The sequence below is a fragment of the Mchenga conophoros genome, linkage group LG6 (assembly GCF_057382185.1).
Source record: "Mchenga conophoros isolate Kocher_MC1m ecotype Shallow Benthic linkage group LG6, M_conophoros_male_GT1.1, whole genome shotgun sequence".
In the NCBI taxonomy this organism is placed as follows: domain Eukaryota; kingdom Metazoa; phylum Chordata; class Actinopteri; order Cichliformes; family Cichlidae; genus Mchenga; species Mchenga conophoros.
In genome coordinates this window covers 42,473,029-42,489,507 of record NC_140531.1, presented here as the reverse complement: position 1 = coordinate 42,489,507, position 16,479 = coordinate 42,473,029, and the positions used below count along the sequence as shown (strand labels likewise).

The 16,479-nt window shown below is 48.0% G+C and overlaps 3 protein-coding genes and 2 non-coding genes across 12 annotated transcripts in view; 3 read left to right on the top strand and 2 right to left on the bottom strand.

Annotated features, from left to right (window-relative positions):
- Nucleotides 1-323: 323 nt before the first annotated feature.
- On the top strand, nucleotides 324-4,712 carry LOC146573381 (E3 ubiquitin-protein ligase TRIM39-like). Its single transcript, XM_085278270.1, has 2 exons — nucleotides 324-1,857; nucleotides 2,993-4,712. The coding sequence occupies exons 1-2, from the start codon at nucleotides 324-326 to the stop codon at nucleotides 3,049-3,051; spliced, it is 1,593 nt and encodes a 530-aa protein (XP_085134396.1). The 3' UTR covers nucleotides 3,052-4,712.
- A 1,118-nt stretch (nucleotides 4,713-5,830) lies between these two features.
- Nucleotides 5,831-5,903, bottom strand: trnak-uuu (transfer RNA lysine (anticodon UUU)). Its single transcript has one exon. It is a non-coding gene; the product is annotated as a tRNA-Lys (tRNA).
- Nucleotides 5,904-6,314: 411 nt separating this feature from the next.
- LOC146573378 (fibrinogen-like protein 1) lies at nucleotides 6,315-11,548 on the top strand. 2 transcript variants are annotated; one of them, XM_085278192.1, is made up of 8 exons: nucleotides 6,315-6,462; nucleotides 7,111-7,297; nucleotides 8,538-8,706; nucleotides 9,011-9,170; nucleotides 9,245-9,342; nucleotides 9,416-9,504; nucleotides 10,231-10,418; nucleotides 11,272-11,548. In XM_085278192.1, the coding sequence occupies exons 2-8, from the start codon at nucleotides 7,148-7,150 to the stop codon at nucleotides 11,489-11,491; spliced, it is 1,074 nt and encodes a 357-aa protein (XP_085134318.1). In that variant the 5' UTR covers nucleotides 6,315-6,462; nucleotides 7,111-7,147; the 3' UTR covers nucleotides 11,492-11,548. The 2 variants fall into 2 exon arrangements, with proteins under 2 accessions (XP_085134318.1, XP_085134317.1); XM_085278191.1 differs by having other exon boundaries at nucleotides 6,315-6,655.
- On the top strand, nucleotides 6,592-6,683 carry trnar-ucu (transfer RNA arginine (anticodon UCU)). Its single transcript is given in 2 exon segments — nucleotides 6,592-6,628; nucleotides 6,648-6,683. It is a non-coding gene; the product is annotated as a tRNA-Arg (tRNA).
- LOC146573377 (uncharacterized) overlaps nucleotides 11,538-16,479 on the bottom strand; it is a 56,108-nt gene continuing 51,166 nt past the window's right edge. For all 7 annotated transcript variants that reach the window (XM_085278185.1, XM_085278186.1, XM_085278184.1 and 4 more), the window contains 6 exons: nucleotides 16,292-16,397; nucleotides 14,358-14,431; nucleotides 13,781-13,879; nucleotides 13,456-13,572; nucleotides 13,040-13,137; nucleotides 11,538-12,421 (listed from right to left, as the gene is read on the bottom strand). In XM_085278185.1, the coding sequence (XP_085134311.1) occupies nucleotides 12,208-12,421; nucleotides 13,040-13,137; nucleotides 13,456-13,572; nucleotides 13,781-13,879; nucleotides 14,358-14,431; nucleotides 16,292-16,397 (708 nt within the window). In that variant the 3' untranslated portion in view covers nucleotides 11,538-12,207. The remainder of the gene's footprint in view (nucleotides 12,422-13,039; nucleotides 13,138-13,455; nucleotides 13,573-13,780; nucleotides 13,880-14,357; nucleotides 14,432-16,291; nucleotides 16,398-16,479) is intronic.

Sequence of the window (16,479 nt, the reverse complement as noted above, 5' to 3'; positions counted from 1 at the left end):
TGAATGGATTTAACAGGTAACCAGTGAAGAGAAGCCAACATGGCAGAGCCTGGTTCTGCCTCTGCCTGTTAAAAAGGAGTTTTTCCTTCCCACTGTCACCAAGTGCTTGTTCGTAGGGGGTCACCTTTTGATTTCTCTGAATCACTGCAGGCTCGTTACAGTATACAGCTGCTGTTGCTATATGAATAAAAGTGAATTTAAAATTGAAGTGAATATCTGGAGGTCACTGCTTGAACTTATGGTTGTTGTCACACTTTCATATTTCTAAACAACAATTATTTGCTTACAATATTAACTTTGACTTCTGTTCTCAGACTGCAGACATGTCTGCTGCCACCAATCTGCTGTCTGACGATGAGCTTCTGTGCCCCATCTGTCCAGATGTGTTCACTGATCCGGTCACCACACCTTGTGGACACAACTTCTGCAAAAAGTGCATCACTCAGCACTGGGATATTAATTTTCCATGTCAGTGTACAGTATGTAAAAAGGCGTTTCCCAATAGACCTCAGCTGAGGGTGAACACTTTGCTGTCTGAGATGGTTGCTCAGAGACATGAAGCTCAGCAGAAAGCAGAAGTTCCCTGTGACGTCTGCACTGGAACCAGACTGAAGGCCCTGAAGTCCTGCCTGGTGTGTCTGACCTCCTACTGTCAGACTCACCTGGAGCCTCATCTGACAGCTACAAGTCTGAAAAGACATCAGCTGATTGAGCCTGTGGAGAACCTGGAAAGCAGGATGTGTAGGAAGCACGATAAACATCTGGAGCTGTTCTGTAAGACCGACCAGACATGTGTCTGCATGCTCTGCTCTGTTTTAGATCACAAGGCTCATGAAGTTGTTCCTCTGAGAGAAGAATATGAAGGAAAGAAGGCAGAGCTGGAGAAGACAGAGGCTGAGATTCAGCAGATGATCCAGAAGAGACGACTGAAGATTCAGGAGATCAAAGAGTCGGTGAAGATGAGGAAAGATGCTGCAGACAGACAGAAAGCAGAAGGTGTTCAGGTCCTCACGGCTCTGATGGAGTCTGTTGAGAGACGCCTGAAGGAGCTCATAAAGGAGATCGAAGACAAACAGGAAACTACAGAGAAACAGGCTGAAGGACTCATCAAAGATCTGGAACAGGAAATCTCTGAGCTGATGGAGAGAAGCTCTGAGGTGGAGCAGCTCTCACGCTCTGAAGACCACCTCCACCTCCTCCAAAGCTTCTCCTCCCTGAAAGCTGCTCTAAGCACCAAGGACTGGACAGCGGTCAGAGTCCGTCCACCATCATATGAGGGGACCGTGGGGAGAGCTGTGGAGACACTCAGGAAAGACATGAAGAAGCTGTTTGAGGCTGCAGAGCTGAAGAGGGTCCAGCAGGATGCAGTGGACGTGACTCTGGATCCTGATACAGCAAATCCTGACCTCATCCTGTCTGACGATGGAAAACAAGTGAATCATGGTGATGTGAGGAAGAAACTTCCGGACAACCCAGAGAGATTTTCTTACTGTGTTTGTGTTTTAACAGAGCAGAGTTTCTCTTCAGGCAGATTTTACTTTGAGGTTCAGGTTAAAGGAAAGACTGACTGGGACTTAGGAGTGTCCACAGAGTCGATCAACAGGAAGGGAAACATCAGACTGAGACCTCAGAACGGTCTCTGGACTGTTTGTCTGAGAAATGGAAATGAGTACAAAGCTTGTGCCGCCCCTCCAGTCCGTCTCTGTCTCCGGTCTGGTCCTCAGAAGGTGGGGGTGTTTGTGGACTATGAGGAGGGTCTGGTCTCCTTCTATGACGTAGATGCTGCAGCTCTGATCTACTCGTTCACTGGCTGCTCCTTCACAGAGAAGCTCTTCCCGTACTTTTGTCCTTGTACTAGTGATGATCAGGGCTGGACTGGGACAAAAAATCGGCCCGGGCATTTTGACTAGAGACCGGCCCACCAAAAATGTGACGTCATTCAGGGGTAAAACCGCAAAGGATTCTGGGAACTTGTGGCAAGAGGTACTAGCGCATGCAGGCTTTCAATTGAACTCAGTTACACAGCGATAAAAAGAAACACAAAAAATGGCAACAAGCTGTTGTATTCTTAACTGCAATAGCCGGTATTTGCCAAAAACAGATTGCTCGTATTTAAATTGCTATGAGTAACTTGTTGGGCTATAATATGTGAAACATATGTCAAATGCATCCCTGATGGATGACATAAAGTCATCTCTCCATCTCTCTCTGCTGCTCTTCTGTCTCCTCTGTCACAGACTTCTCCCCTTTTGATGATAAATCAGCCTGGTGCAACATGGATTGGCACAATTTGTTAAGATTTTGAGGAATTTGAGAAACTAACCTTAAGCATAAAATAAAATTTACTATCAGTAACTTCATAGCACCCGCCCAGCAGTATTTAAACTCCGTCATGCTAGCTAGTAGCAGCACCAGTTATTCTAAGCGACTGTAAAAAGTCAGCACAACGAAAACAAACTCCAACTAAACTTGGTTTATATCTGACACAGAGAGACTGCAGGTCATAACTTCTTACCTGAAGTTCAGTTCCTCTGCCACTATGACCGGTGGCCGCCTCGGGTCTCTCCTCCTCTTGCCTCCCCTTTCCCTTATCCACCTGCTGGCCTCCACCACTTGCTGATGTTGCTAAATCTGTGGAAGCTATGCCATAGCTACCGCCAAACAATTCAGTTATTTTTACACATCTGGCAGCGTCTGCCTGAAGGGCTTGTTTCTTTTTGGCCCTAATTTTTTCTGCACCTCCTTTCCTTTTTTTGTTCTCCATTTTCTTTAGTTCGTCTATAAGATTGCTAAACAAGGGGGAGGGTGCATCCGACCTCCTCGGCTGTAATTGGTCCAGCCCAGAGTCGATCATGACCAATTGGCCAATCCAACACCTTTCATTATTTATACCCTTCCAAAAAAAAAAAAAATCGATCGGCCCATAAAAACAAAAAATCGCCAGCGGCCCACCGGGCAAATGCCCGGTGGGCCGCTGGCCAGTCCAGCTATGGTGATGATGGTAAAAACTCTGCACCTCTGCTGATCACTGCTGTCGATCACACGAACTAGAAATCTGGTCTGATCCTGTGTGAGGAACATTTTCACTGGTGACTCTGTGGTTTTGCTCATGTTTATTTTCAGATTCTGACTGATTGGTTTTTGTTATTAAGTGTACTCACACTCACAGCCTCGTGCTGATTTTAATTCTTAAAACTATGTGAATTAGTTTTTTTTTTTATTTTGAAGGAAACTTCAATTTTACCTGAATTCAAAGGGAATATTTGGGTACTCCAGATTCCTCCCACAGTCCACAGTGGGATTAACGATGATTCTGAAATTCACATAAGTGTCTGTGGACCTGTACAGGGGGTATCTCGTCTTGGATAGGGTCCAGCCCCGCTGAAACCCTGGTAAGGATAAGCAGAGGTCACTGTAGACTCGTGGTTGTTGTCACACTTTGATATTTCTGAACAATCCAGACTTAACAGTTATTTAATTATAATTTTAACTTTGCAGGCTTTTATTCTCAGACTGCAGATATGTCTCATCCTGTGCTCCATCTAATAATAATAATACATTTTATTTATCAAAGCGCCTTTAAAAACAGTCAAGGACACTGTACACAAGCAATAACAGGAACAAACATAATAAGGATAAAACGTTGAGCAAATAAATAAAATAAATTAAAGTAGCAGGATGGACAAATGTATGTGGAATAGGCTAATGTGAACAGGTGAGTTTTGAGTCTGGACTTAAAAAGAGGGAGGGAAGTGATGTTTCTTATCTCAGGAGGAAGGGATGATGGGGGCCCCACGGTGGCTAGCTGGGGGAAGGGACGGAAAGAGAAAGAGAGGAGGAGGATGTGAGACACGGAGAAGGGATGGTGAGCTGAACCAGGTCAGAGAGGTATGAAGGCGAGAGATGATGGGTAGCCTTGAATGTGTATCTTGAAATTGATGCGGTATTTAACTGGAAGCCAGTGAAGCTGCTGCAGAGCAGGAGTGATGTGGTGCATAGAAGGAGTCCTGGTGATGATACGAGCAGCAGAGTTCTGGACACGCTGAAGCTGATGGATAGATTTTTGACTAAGATCAAAAAGAAGAGAGTTGCAGTAATCGATCCGGAGAGTGGCCAGGCTAAGAATGGCCGCGGCATGTGGGGAGAGAAAAGGACGATTAATGTTATGGAGTTGGAAATATGCAGACCAAGAGATGTTATTGATGTGTGGGTTAAAAGATAGAGTAGCATCGCGCATGACACCCAGACTTTTCACTCATGGGGAAAAGCTATTAGTTCTGGATCGTGTTTGTTTAGTGCCGACCAGGAGGAGCTCAGATTTGTTACTATTGAGTTTGAGAAAATTGGAAGAGAACCATGAATTTAGTTCGGCTAATCAGAGGGTGAGGGAGGACGGGGGAGAGCAGAATCAGGTTTAGTGGACAGATAAAGCTGGGTGTCATCAGCATAGCAGTGAAACTGGATATTGTATTTACAAAAAATGTGTGCAAGCGGAAGAAGATAATGAAAAGAACCCAGGACAGATCCCTGGGGCACGCCTGCAACCAGAGGAAAGGGCTGAGAAGTATCATTGGTTATTTTTATTAGTGCGGTTTCAGTGCTATGGGAGGGACGAAAACCAGACTGGAACTGTTCATACAGATCATCATTAGTTAAGTATGAGTGGATAGTGTGGCCACTATCTTTTCAAGAATCTGAATATGTTCACTGATGCGGGTTGTGCTGTATTAATAAAACTGAATTATCATGCTTACAGAAATGTCTCATTTAATTATGTACCTGACAAAGGAGAGCTGGTCCCAGATTGGACCCATGTGGGACACCCTAAAAAACAGATACAAATAAAAAGTAACTGACAGAGGCTCTGCTGGCGATTATGACAGAAACTATGACAACCATGTACGAGATCATCCCCCCAGCACCTCAGCGTGGCTAACAAAATGTGAATCGCTACCTTATCATGGTGGAGGGGTTTGTGTGTCCCAGGGATCCCAGGGGCTGTTGCCTGGAGGCTTTTGCCCCCTGGTAGGGTCTCCCATGGCAAATTGGTCCTGGGTGAGGGACCAGACAAAGAGCGATTCAGAAGACCATTATGAGAATATCACCGAGGGAACACTTTACCCTGCCCGAGGAGCCAGGCCCGGGGAGGGTGCCCGAAAGCAAGCATCTGGTGGCCGGGCCTTGGCACAGCCCAAAAAGGGGGCATGGGCCCAGTGTGCTTCAGCTTCACTCAAGGTTGAAGCAAAGGCTGACTGAGCAGCCGATCAACAGCTCTGTGTGTGTCTGGACTCTGTCCACAGCAGCCAAACATGTTTCTGTTGTAAATTTATCCCAATCAGAATACTTTATTAATCCCTTAGGAAATGATGTGGTCACAGTCACTCCAAGACAATAAGATCAGTAACAGACTGAACTACATAAAAAAACCATTTATTGCAAAGTTTACAAAATACGAAAAATAGCTCTACAATTCTGGATTATTACAGCGATTAAATATATATGATTGACTGTAACCTGTAACACTTTGATATTTTCACAGGAGAGCATCTGCAAAAGGGTGTAACCGCTGCACTGTCTGCTGTGTATTAGATTGAGTTGTACAGGGAGGAATGATTTTCTGCATCGTTCAGTGGTGCATTATGGGTAATCTCAGTGTGCTCCTGTGACTGGGCAGCACATCATGGAGTGGGTGGGAGGTCTTGTCATAGGCGTTTAACATTTACTCCTACAATGAAAACATAAAAGCTATATTTGAGTCACTGCAGCAATGCAAAGAATATGTGGGCTCACTTTGAGCAGGTTCTTTAACTAAAGGGGCGAAAAAAATCGACGCCCGAACAGGGACTTGAACCCTGGACCCTCAGATTAAAAGTCTGATGCTCTACCGACTGAGCTATCCGGGCTCTGGCACATTTCTGTCACTGGTTCCTCAAAAACCTGGGTAGTCCGTTAGCACACTAGCATATTGCTGCAGATAAAAGTAACACAGGAGATGTTCTCTGTTCACCTCGCGTTTCACGTCACGATATATCAGACATATTAGATTTTGGTCCTGCATGTTCTCTCAGCCATTTCTAGTTTTTCGAAACGCACATATCACTTCCGGTTTTTAAGAATTTCACAATAAAAACTCCGCTGCTAAAATCACAGAATGAACCCTCAAATTGCAACTCAAGACACGACTCAATCTGTTTATAAAGTGTTTAAATGACACAGTTGCACGCAATTTACGTAGTGTTTTTCACTGAATTGAGCTAGGACATTGACGTTTGCTCTCCGACGTTGTTTCTGCTGAAACAAGCGAAGCAGTCTGACGTCATGACTGCTAAAGCAAATATGATCAGTGTCGGAGGAGTAGTTGTCTTTGAGGACAGAGCCTGAGCCTCCATGTGTGAGCTAACGAAGAGAGGGCGGAGGAGAAGCGGGCCGGCTGACAGCAGCTAGCAGCGGTGCTAAGCTAACGTTAGCATTAAAGTGCTATTTTATAGCATTATTGTTTGTGTAGCGGACACGGGCGGATTAGCCGTGTTGCTAGGGCCTCGTGTGGAAAGAGGATGTTAAAAAGCTGTCATTGCAGCCTGTGCAACAGGTGGCTCCGTGGCGCAATGGATAGCGCATTGGACTTCTAGTCAAGCACTTGAGGAGTGATTCAAAGGTTGTGGGTTCGAGTCCCACCGGAGTCGCACATTTTTGTTTTGTTTGTTTTTATGTATTAAATATGCTGTAAAATAACTAATATAACTAGCTAACGGTGTTACGTTGTGCGGAACGGAAGACTAACAATGACACAAATAGAGGGAATTAGCTGAAAATTAAAATAATGTTTACTTTAAATGCACTTAATGATTAATTGAGTTAAATTTAATGCCAGTAATAAAACATGTGTACCCATGCACATTATACAACATTTGTGTTTGTTTGCTGAATAAAACTTAATAACTACTTAGAAATACATGCCATATCAGTTCTGATGGTCAGATTTGCTCTTTGTATTAACATACAGAGAAGTAGATAAAAATAAGTGTATAGAAATGGTTTTATTTTAGCATTTATTTATGTCTCTCCTGACCCATTCACTGGTGATCACGTCATTATCTTTGTTGTGTACAGTGGTCGGTGTTGCTGGCTCAGTCACTGCAGCCACTAGATGGAGGCTCCCCACGGCTGTGCAGCGATGTCAGAGGAGGCGGAGAGGCTAATCGGAGGAGGGTCGGGCAGCGAGTCGATGAGAGTGCCGATGATGGTCACGCTGAGGACGTCCGTGGCCTTTCTGCTTCACCTGGCTTCCTCTGTGGCGGTAAGAAACCGGAGCGTCCGTGTGACATATTTCTCCTCGTGCACTCTGTACTTCCTGCTTTAAGTATCTCTGAGATTTGGGTCCTCACACAGCTGATGACAGAGGGGTGAAAAATGCAGCCGTCGCTTTGTTCCAGTGGAAGCGCAGACTGAGCTCTGTCCACAGGGACACTGTTTGTGCTTCTCCGATGACTTATTGAAAAATGAGAACGTTGGTGTTGAACGTGGTTTAGATTCAGATTTCATTTTTACTGTACAGAACAAGAAATTCATCTCACTGGTATCATTTTATTTTTCTGCACTTCAGTCTCAGGATTTTTATTTCCATCAACCAAACTAACAAATGACAGAAACAGAATAAAAACTGAATGTTTACTTTATTGTGACAGAGTAAAATACAAACATTAGAAATAAACAGTAATGATCATATTTCAGTTTTATTTTGGTTTGACCTTTTGAACCCCACTTTGATAACTCCTCATCTGTTCAAGCTTCAGCTCTAATTTTGCGTTGTGATTTATTGATGCAGTGCTGAGTAACTCAAAGTACGTCTGCTAACTTCCTTTAAACTAAGAAACACGCACCACGCACATTCTGCCCAAATATCTCCATATTCTGTTGAAAAGATCTGCATTCGAGTTCAGAGCTGAGCTGGACGTGCATGTAATACCATTTTGTTCCACACGAGGGAGCAGTGAGTCAGTGTAACTTCAGTATTTAACAACACATTTACAATAAAAACAAATCAACGTTAAACAGCACGCGGTCACTGTAACACTGCCCCCTGCTGGTGAACGTTTTCATTCAAATCTGCATGAGGCGATTACAAAAAGTACCTTTACTAAAAGTAATCCCAATAACCTTTGACCTTTACCTCCACGCTGCAGGTGAGGCATCAGTGTGTATAAGATGATTCTTTAATCTCGGCTTTTATATCGTTTAGATTCGCAGCTTCACACGATTTCAGCATCATAAATATGGATTTATTTCAAACTGCATTTGTATATATTAATATCAAAGCATTGGCAGTTCTGCAGGAGTTTCATTGGCAGAAACTTAAATGATTTCATTTTTAAAGTCCTTGAAACAGTCTCAGAAATCATGGGAGTGTTTGCTGTTACGAGCTTCAGTCAGGATTGAGAGTAGATCACAGAAACACTGATGAGGACAACAATGATCCTCTCATACTTTCTTCGTTACTGCCGAGTGCCAGAGGAGAGCGTTTTTATCCTCCTGTCCAGGCGCCGGTGCCGTGTGAGGAGAGGGTGAGCCGGCTGGAAGCGGAGATCCAGGGCTTGATGAACGTGATCAGTGAGCAGCACCGCTACATCCAGGAGCTCCACAGCAGCCAGGCGCAGCAGCTGCAGCAGATCCCCAACTCGTACCTGGGCCTCGACGACCTCTACAGAGGTACGGCTGCATCCACCGTGTGTGGGTCAAACCCTACATCGTCAGCACCGGACGCTTTCCTTTATCTGAGAAACAAACCATGTCTACACAGAGCGTCACAAGATCAGAGAAACCCGGGAATGGTTATTTTATTAGACTCATGTCAGACAGATGCAGCGTTACGGAGGACGAGGTCTCCTCCTGGGATTGAACCAGATCTTTTTCTTATCTGTGTGTGTGTGTGTGTGTGTGTGTGTGTGTGTGTGTGTGTGTGTGTGTGTGTGTGTGTGTGTGTGTGTGTGTGTGTGTGTATGTATATATATAGACTGCTCTGAGGTGTTTGAGGATGGAAACGTGGCCAGCGGGCTGTACGTGATTCGCCCAGACAGCGCTCCCACGGCGCTGAGCGTGTACTGCGACATGAACCACGGAGGAGGGTGGACCGTCTTCCAGAGGAGGAGAGACGGCAAAGAGAGCTTCGACAGGTGTGTCACCTTTACACACGTGAACACGTGAACAGTGCAAACAAATGTGTCATCGTGTGTGTGTGTGTGTGCAGAGCGTGGGTGGAGTACAAGCATGGATTCGGAGACCTCTTCTCTCCTGCTGGAGAGTTCTGGTTGGGCAATGAACCCCTGCACCATCTGACATCACAAGGTGCGTCTGTGTGTGCGCGTGTGTGCGTGTGCGTGTCTGTGTGTGTGTGTGTCTGATGCTTTCTGTGTTTTAGGGAACTATGACCTGCGCATCAACATGGAGGACTTTGAGGGGAACGAGCGCTTCGCCGAGTACAAGAGCTTCAAGGTGGACGGCGAACAGGTGAAACTCAAGTAACCGCGGGAACGTCTCAGCTTTAAATTCAATCTGACGCTAAGAACACTTTACAGCCTCTCCCTGACCTTTGACCTCCTATGGGTTTCTCATAACACTCGGTCTTATTTAGACTACGGTCCCCAGCAGCAGCATCAAGGTCACCGCCGGTCTCTGTTCCCATCGGCGGTCCTCTCCCTCTCTGTGTTCCTGCACTGCTGAGGATAAACACAGATAAACTAACAGCAGGGGGAGGAGCTGCAGAATATTCCGTAGTGTCGGCGCGATGACCACGAGAGGAGGAAGTAAGACGAGCTGTTTGCTGCTGTTTTAGGAGGCCCCACACCTGACCCTGACGTTAAACCTGAACCCAGGTGTGGCCTCAGGCCTTCAAAGGCTGTGAAAATGATGCGTTGAAGGGGCGTCGTTAAACGTAGCTGCAGAACAATAACCCGGGTCACTCTGCTGACTGCACGTTTTGTGTGTGTGTGTAAGGCGTCTGATTAATCAGCTGGTGCTGAACGAACTGGCTGCGATGAGTCTGAGCATCAGATTTGTAACTGTGAGCTCCTGCAGCACTCGCAGTTTCAGCGCGTGGTCTTCCTCGCCGTCACGGACCTGTGAGGTTCGCGTCAAACAGGGTCCGGCTGTAAATGGCTTTAAGTGTCCTCGCTGAAGGTCGCGCTGCAGGTGTGAGCCTGATCACTCTGCTTTCACTCCCGTGTTCACCTGAAGGACCAGTACCAGTTACATCTGGGCGAGTTCATTGGGAACGCTGGCGACGCTCTGGACGACGCCCACGTGGCGGGACCGGGCAGTCCATGCGCAGACGGGGTGAAGTTCAGCACCTACGACCGGCCGAACTGCATCGACGCCGACGTTCAGTGCGTCAGACACAGCAAGGCGGGCTGGTGGTTCAGCAGGTGAGACGCGCACGGCGACGCGTTTACTGCAGGCTTAAAGGGACAGTACACCAAAACTGAGCTGTAGAGTCGGTCCTCCACACGAGACAGAGCGACGGGGCCAAGCATCACCCGCCAACACCGTGACCCCGGGAAACTGACATCTTGCTGATAAACGTGATTCAGCCTCAGACATTCAGATTTAAATTCCAGCTGCTGCGTTTCTTTGTTCGTCTTTCATTTCTGCAGTTTTGTGTTCAACTCATAAAATCAAACGCACCTTTCATGGGAACTGTGGAGATGAAGATCTTTGTGCGTCTGTTTGAAGCTCTTTGCACAAAGAGCTTTGAAGCGTTTGTTCAGTGGCTGCTGCTTTTAGTGTTTAGTTAAAGTTCACCGTCCTTTAAACCAAAGGTTAATAATCAGCTCGTTTGATTTCTGCCTCCCCATGTTCCCTAACGCAGCCGTTCCCAAACTTTTCTGCAGCCCAGCAGATTTCCGCTGACGTCCCAGCAGCAGAAATCTGAGGATTTCTCGTGATTCTCACAGCAGCTGCTCCGATTTATAATCAGAGTTCAGGTCTTTTTAAACTCGGGTAGAAAAAGCGGAGTAGAGAATCAATCAATAAAGTTTTATTAGAAAAACCTGAACTTTTATCCCTTAAAATTAAACCCAGCAGGGTTCATGCTGCTGAGCTTCTCACGGCTCGTTTTCGGTGCTTCGATCATGAAGCTTTTCGTCTCTGCAGCTGAACTATCAGGATAGACGTGAAGACGCTCGGTGGACTGTCCCTTTAATTGGAGCAGAGTGCGATTAAAGCAGCTGCTATTGGCCGATCGTGTCAGCTGACTGTTCTGTGACTTCCCCCTCACAGGTGTAACGCAGGTAACCTGAACGGTCACTACTACGACGGGCCGTTCGAAGCCATGACGGACGACGGCGTGGTGTGGTACACGTGGCACGGCTGGGCCTACTCCATCAAGTCTGTCGTCATGATGATACGAGCGTCCGACCTCGAAGCGCCGCCTCCAGCGGACGTTTACCTGCCAGGCGGTCCTGACGTGGTCCCGGCGGCGGGCCGAGGCGCTCCGTGAAGCCGAGGTCACTTTGATGCTGTGAAATAAAGTCAGAGCGCCTTCGTATGATGTCATGTCGCATTTATTCTGTTCAAAACAACAAAAAAGAACATTGTACACTGAGGCATTCTGGGTAAATCTGAGGTTTTTCAGGACAAACAACAGAAACAGTAACACAGGCCAGTGTGTCAGTGAGGGAGGGGCACGGCAGGGCAGACATCTGATTGGGCACCGGGTGATTTCAGGGCGCGAGGGGAGGTCTGCATATTTGGCTCTGAGGCCGGCCCCCTACGTCGAACGTCCACGGGTGATTACATTCCACAAAGCAGGTTAAGGTCGAGGTCGTGACAGGACAGAGGTCTGTGGGAGGCGTGTCTCCGTCCCATTGGAACGCTGATTGAGCTTCACTCTTTGGAGGCGGAGCGTTTCCACAAACATCCACAAATCCAAGGTTTCCCCCGAGGAGGCGAGCGGAGCAGCGGTCAGGGAGGAGGAGCTATGTACAGACCCTGAGGCGTGCCTGCTGGTTTCTTCAGAGGAGGAAGAACGCTCCCGGGAGGACCGGGCGCTCCGAGGCGGCGAGCTCAGCCCAGCCTCTGGTTTAAGTGCGTCGGTGCCGCCGCAGCGTCTTTTCAAAATAAGATATTTATTTAAAAATGTACAAGTCTGCGATGGCTTCATGTCCAGCGGCGCCGCTCCAACTCGGGAGGGGGGAGCGCAGGGGGGGCGGTGGGTTATCTGGGCGATAACGGCGCAGCTGTGGTGAAGGAGGCGGAGTTCCGGGGCGAGCTGAAGGGGGAGGTGGGCGAGAGGCGGCGGGGGCTCGCCAGCAGGTCGCCGTTGTGCAGCTTCCACAGCAGCTCCTCGTTCTCCATGGACAGCCGCTTGTTGACCTTTGACTCCTTCTGCAGCGTCTGCTGCAGTATGGCCTGCTCGCTGGACAGCTGCCTGCAGGGGGAGACAGAGAGCCGTGAGACGGGCAAGGATTTATCGAAAGGGGAGCCGGGTCGCTCGCGGGCCGCTCGTTTACAGCTTCCACGCGCCCGCTGAGAGGCTGATGGGTTCTGATCACGACAGGCACACGCGGGACGTTTAAAAGGCGCCGTCGTTCGTGCTGCTTTGGCGGGATTTTACTCTGAACGCTGTTAAAGCCACACGTCTGATGTTTTCACTCACTGCAAATACAAAGTTGATTTTTAAGTGTTTTTCACAGGCAAACAGTCACTTTCTTATTCACACGAGCCACAATAACAGGACAGAGATATGTGCTCCGAGGCTTTAAGCAATCAACATTCTCGCGCTCCTCGTTGCCTGAAATCTGCTTTCTTTTGTATTTACGGAGCAGAAACATGTTCGTCTCTCACAGAACGTCTCGTTCTTCACATTATGAGTCAAAGAACAGCAGCAGATAAACCCTCATCATCACAACTCACGCAGCGAGAGCGAGAGGCGCCGGCGGTCCCTGCGACAGGCCTTTTAACATTTATCTGAAAGCCAGGAGAGGGAGGGAGGAAACCAGGAGGTAGCTGAACGATTGGATGGGGATGAGCCCCCTGGAGTACGTACTTGGACAGCGCGGCGTGTTTGTCCATCCTGGCCTTGTAGTCCTCATTCTCCTGCTGCACCTTCTTCAGACACTCCTCCAGCTTCACATTCGTCTCCACCTGTGACACACACACACACACACACACACACACACACACACACACACACACACACACAGAACGTTTTTTTCATCCAATCATCAGGCTCGGCTCAGGTAGATGAAAATGTTTAAAAGCAGCTAATGCGTCCGACTGACACACTCGCTCCTCGCTGTGCGATGCTCGCTGTGTGCAGACGCTCCGGCAGTAACACCAGACAAACACAACAACTGTTTCCAAAGCTTCAGTCACAAAGTACGGGAGATTCCCGGGAGGCTGCCGATGCTGCTAGATAAGGAATTCTTAGATCTGCTGAGACGGAAACAGATCTGCACCCACCAGTTTGTCCATCTCCATCAGCTTCTTCTCCTTCTGATGCAGCTGGTTGTTCTTGATCTCCAGCACCACCTTCAGACTCTCCAGCTCCTTCTCCAGGTACACGGTGTGCGAGTCCTTCTGCACAAACAGCACAGACACAGCAGGTGAGCGCAGGAACCCTCGGCGCTTTAAGCAGCATTACAGCAGCACAACAAGCACACATTTCCTGCCCCTTTAGTATGAGTTAGTCACTGCTCTTCCACACCAGCAGGGGGCAGTCATGGTCAGCAGCGGGCTTCACGAGTGCTGCTAGGAGGAGTTCAGAGGGAGATTAAACCATCGTTACCAGATTCTTGTCGGTGAGCATCCTCTTCCTCCTCTCCTCCTCAGCTCGCAGCTTCTCGCTCAGGTCCTCCTTCTCCGCCGTGAGCTCGGAGAGTTTTTCCTGAGGGGGAAACAGAGGCGCCGTTGTTAGAGTTCACGCTGAGCTCAGCGGCAGGTAAACTACAGATTCATCAGGAACACGTCTGCAGACCGAGCTCAGGTTTGTGTTGGCCTCCTGAGCGTCTGAGCCGGCAGCACAGATAGATCCTCGGCTCTCCTCCACACACAAACATCTGGAAGTACCTGGAGGGAAAATGTGTGCGAGCCTCAGCACGAACGCAGCGCTGCAGAGTCACCGATTCAAACGCCCTGACGGCCACGCTCGCCCCACGCTGAGCAGACGCATCACCTCATTCTCATGTTTATAGCACTCTATTCTGTTCTATTCTATATTGCACAGTATGTTATTCTATTTTATTCTATTTTTCTTATGTTTTGCTGCTGTAACCAAACTAATTTCCCACGTGTGGGACTGATGAAGGTTCATCTGATGTCACAGAGTGATGGAAATGTGATGATGGCAGTAAAGTGATTCTTACAGAGAGAGAAGCTTCGGTGTCCTGCAGGGATTTTTCCACAGTGTCCAGGTCGGAGCGATGGATGGTCTTCATCTCTGAGCCGGGAGAAAGAAATCAGAGCGACAAAGAGGACAGAGTGTGTGTCTGTGAGTGTGTGTGTGTGTGTGTGTGTGTGTGTGTGTGTGTGTGTGTGTGTGTGTGTGTGTGTGAGTCTGTGAGTGTGTGTGTCTGTGTGTGTGTGTGTGTGTCTGTGTGTGTGTGTGTGTGTCTGTGTGTGTGTGTGTGTCTGTGAGTGTGTGTGTGTGTGTGTCTGTGAGTGTGTGTCTGTGTGTGTGTGTGTGTGTGTGTGTCTGTGTGTGTGTGTGTGTCTGTGAGTGTGTGTCTGTGTGTGTGTGTGTGTGTGAGTCTGTGAGTGTGTGTCTGTGTGTCTGTGTGTGTGTGTGTGTGTCTGTGTGTGTGTGTGTGTGTCTGTGAGTGTGTGTGTGTGTGTCTGTGAGTGTGTGTGTGTGTGTCTGTGAGTGTGTGTGTGTGTGTGTCTGTGAGTGTGTGTCTGTGTGTGTCTGTGTGTGTGTGTGTGTGTCTGTGAGTGTGTGTGTGTGTGTCTGTGAGTGTCTGTGTGTGTGTGTCTGTGAGTGTCTGTGAGTGTGTGTCTGTGTGTGTCTGTGAGTGTGTGTCTGTGTGTCTGTGAGTGTGTGTGTGTGTGTCTGTGAGTGTGTGTCTGTGTGTGAGTGTCTGTGTGTGTGTGTGTGAGTGTGTGTGTGTCTGTGTGAGTGTCTGTGAGTGTGTGTGTCTGTGAGTGTGTGTGTGTGTGTGTCTGTGTGTGTGAGTGTCTGTGAGTGTGAGTGTCTGTGTGTGTGTGTGTCTGTGTGTGTGTGTGTGTCTGTGTGTGTGTGTGTGTCTGTGAGTGTGTGTGTGTGTGTGTGTCTGTGAGTGTGTGTGTCTGTGAGTGTGTGTGTCTGTGAGTGTGTGTGTGTGTGTGAGTGTCTGTGAGTGTGTGTGTGTGTGTGTGTGTGAGTGTGAGTGTGTGTGTGTGTGTGTGTGTGTGTGTCTGTGAGTGTGTGTGTGTGTGTCTGTGAGTGTCTGTGAGTGTGTGTGTGTGTGTGAGTGTGTGTGTCTGTGAGTGTGTGTGTGTGTGTGTGTCTGTGAGTGTCTGTGAGTGTGTGTGTGTGTGTGTGTGTGTGTCTGTGAGTGTCTGTGAGTGTGTGTGTGTGTGTGTGTGTGTCTGTGAGTGTCTGTGAGTGTGTGTGTGTGTGTGAGTGTGTGTGTCTGTGAGTGTGTGTGTGTCTGTGAGTGTCTGTGAGTGTGTGTGTGTGTGTGTGTGTGTCTGTGAGTGTCTGTGAGTGTGTGTGTGTGTGTGTGTCTGTGAGTGTGTGAGTGTGTCTGTGAGTGTCTGTGAGTGTGTGTGTGTGTCTGTGAGTGTGTGTCTGTGAGTGTGTGTGTGTGAGTCTGTGTGTGTGTGTGTGTGTGAGTGTGTGTGTGTCTGTGTGTGTGTGTGTGAGTGTGTGTGTGAGTGTGTGTGTGTGAGTCTGTGTGTGTGTGTGTCTGTGTGTGTCTGTGTGAGTCTGTGTGAGTCTGTGTGAGTCTGTGAGTGTGTGTGTGTCTGTGTGAGTGTGTGTGAGTCTGTGTGTGTGTGTGTGTGTGTCTGTGAGTGTGTGTGTGTGTCTGTGAGTGTGTGTGTCTGTGAGTGTGTGTGTGTGTCTGTGAGTGTGTGTGTGTGTCTGTGTGTCTGTGAGTGTGTGTGTGTGTCTGTGTGTGTGTGTGTGTGTCTGTGAGTGTGTGTCTGTGTGTGTCTGTGAGTGTCTGTGAGTGTGTGTGTGTGTGTGTGTGTGTGTGTGTGTGTCTGTGAGTGTGTGTCTGTGTGTGTCTGTGAGTGTGTGTGTGTGTGTGTGTCTGTGAGTGTGTGTCTGTGTGTGTGTGTGAGTGTGTGTGTGTGTCTGTATCGTGCACACACACACCTTCTATTGAGGCCTCGTACTGCTGTTTCAGAGACTCCATCTTCTGGCTGTGACTCACTTCCTGTTTCTTCCTCTCCACTTCCTGTCGGCTCCTCAGCTCCTCCACCTGCAGGAAGTAACCAGGACGTCAGAGGCGGCGCTGATCAAAACTCCAACATTTATCAGATCATGCAGTGAAAATAAAAAAA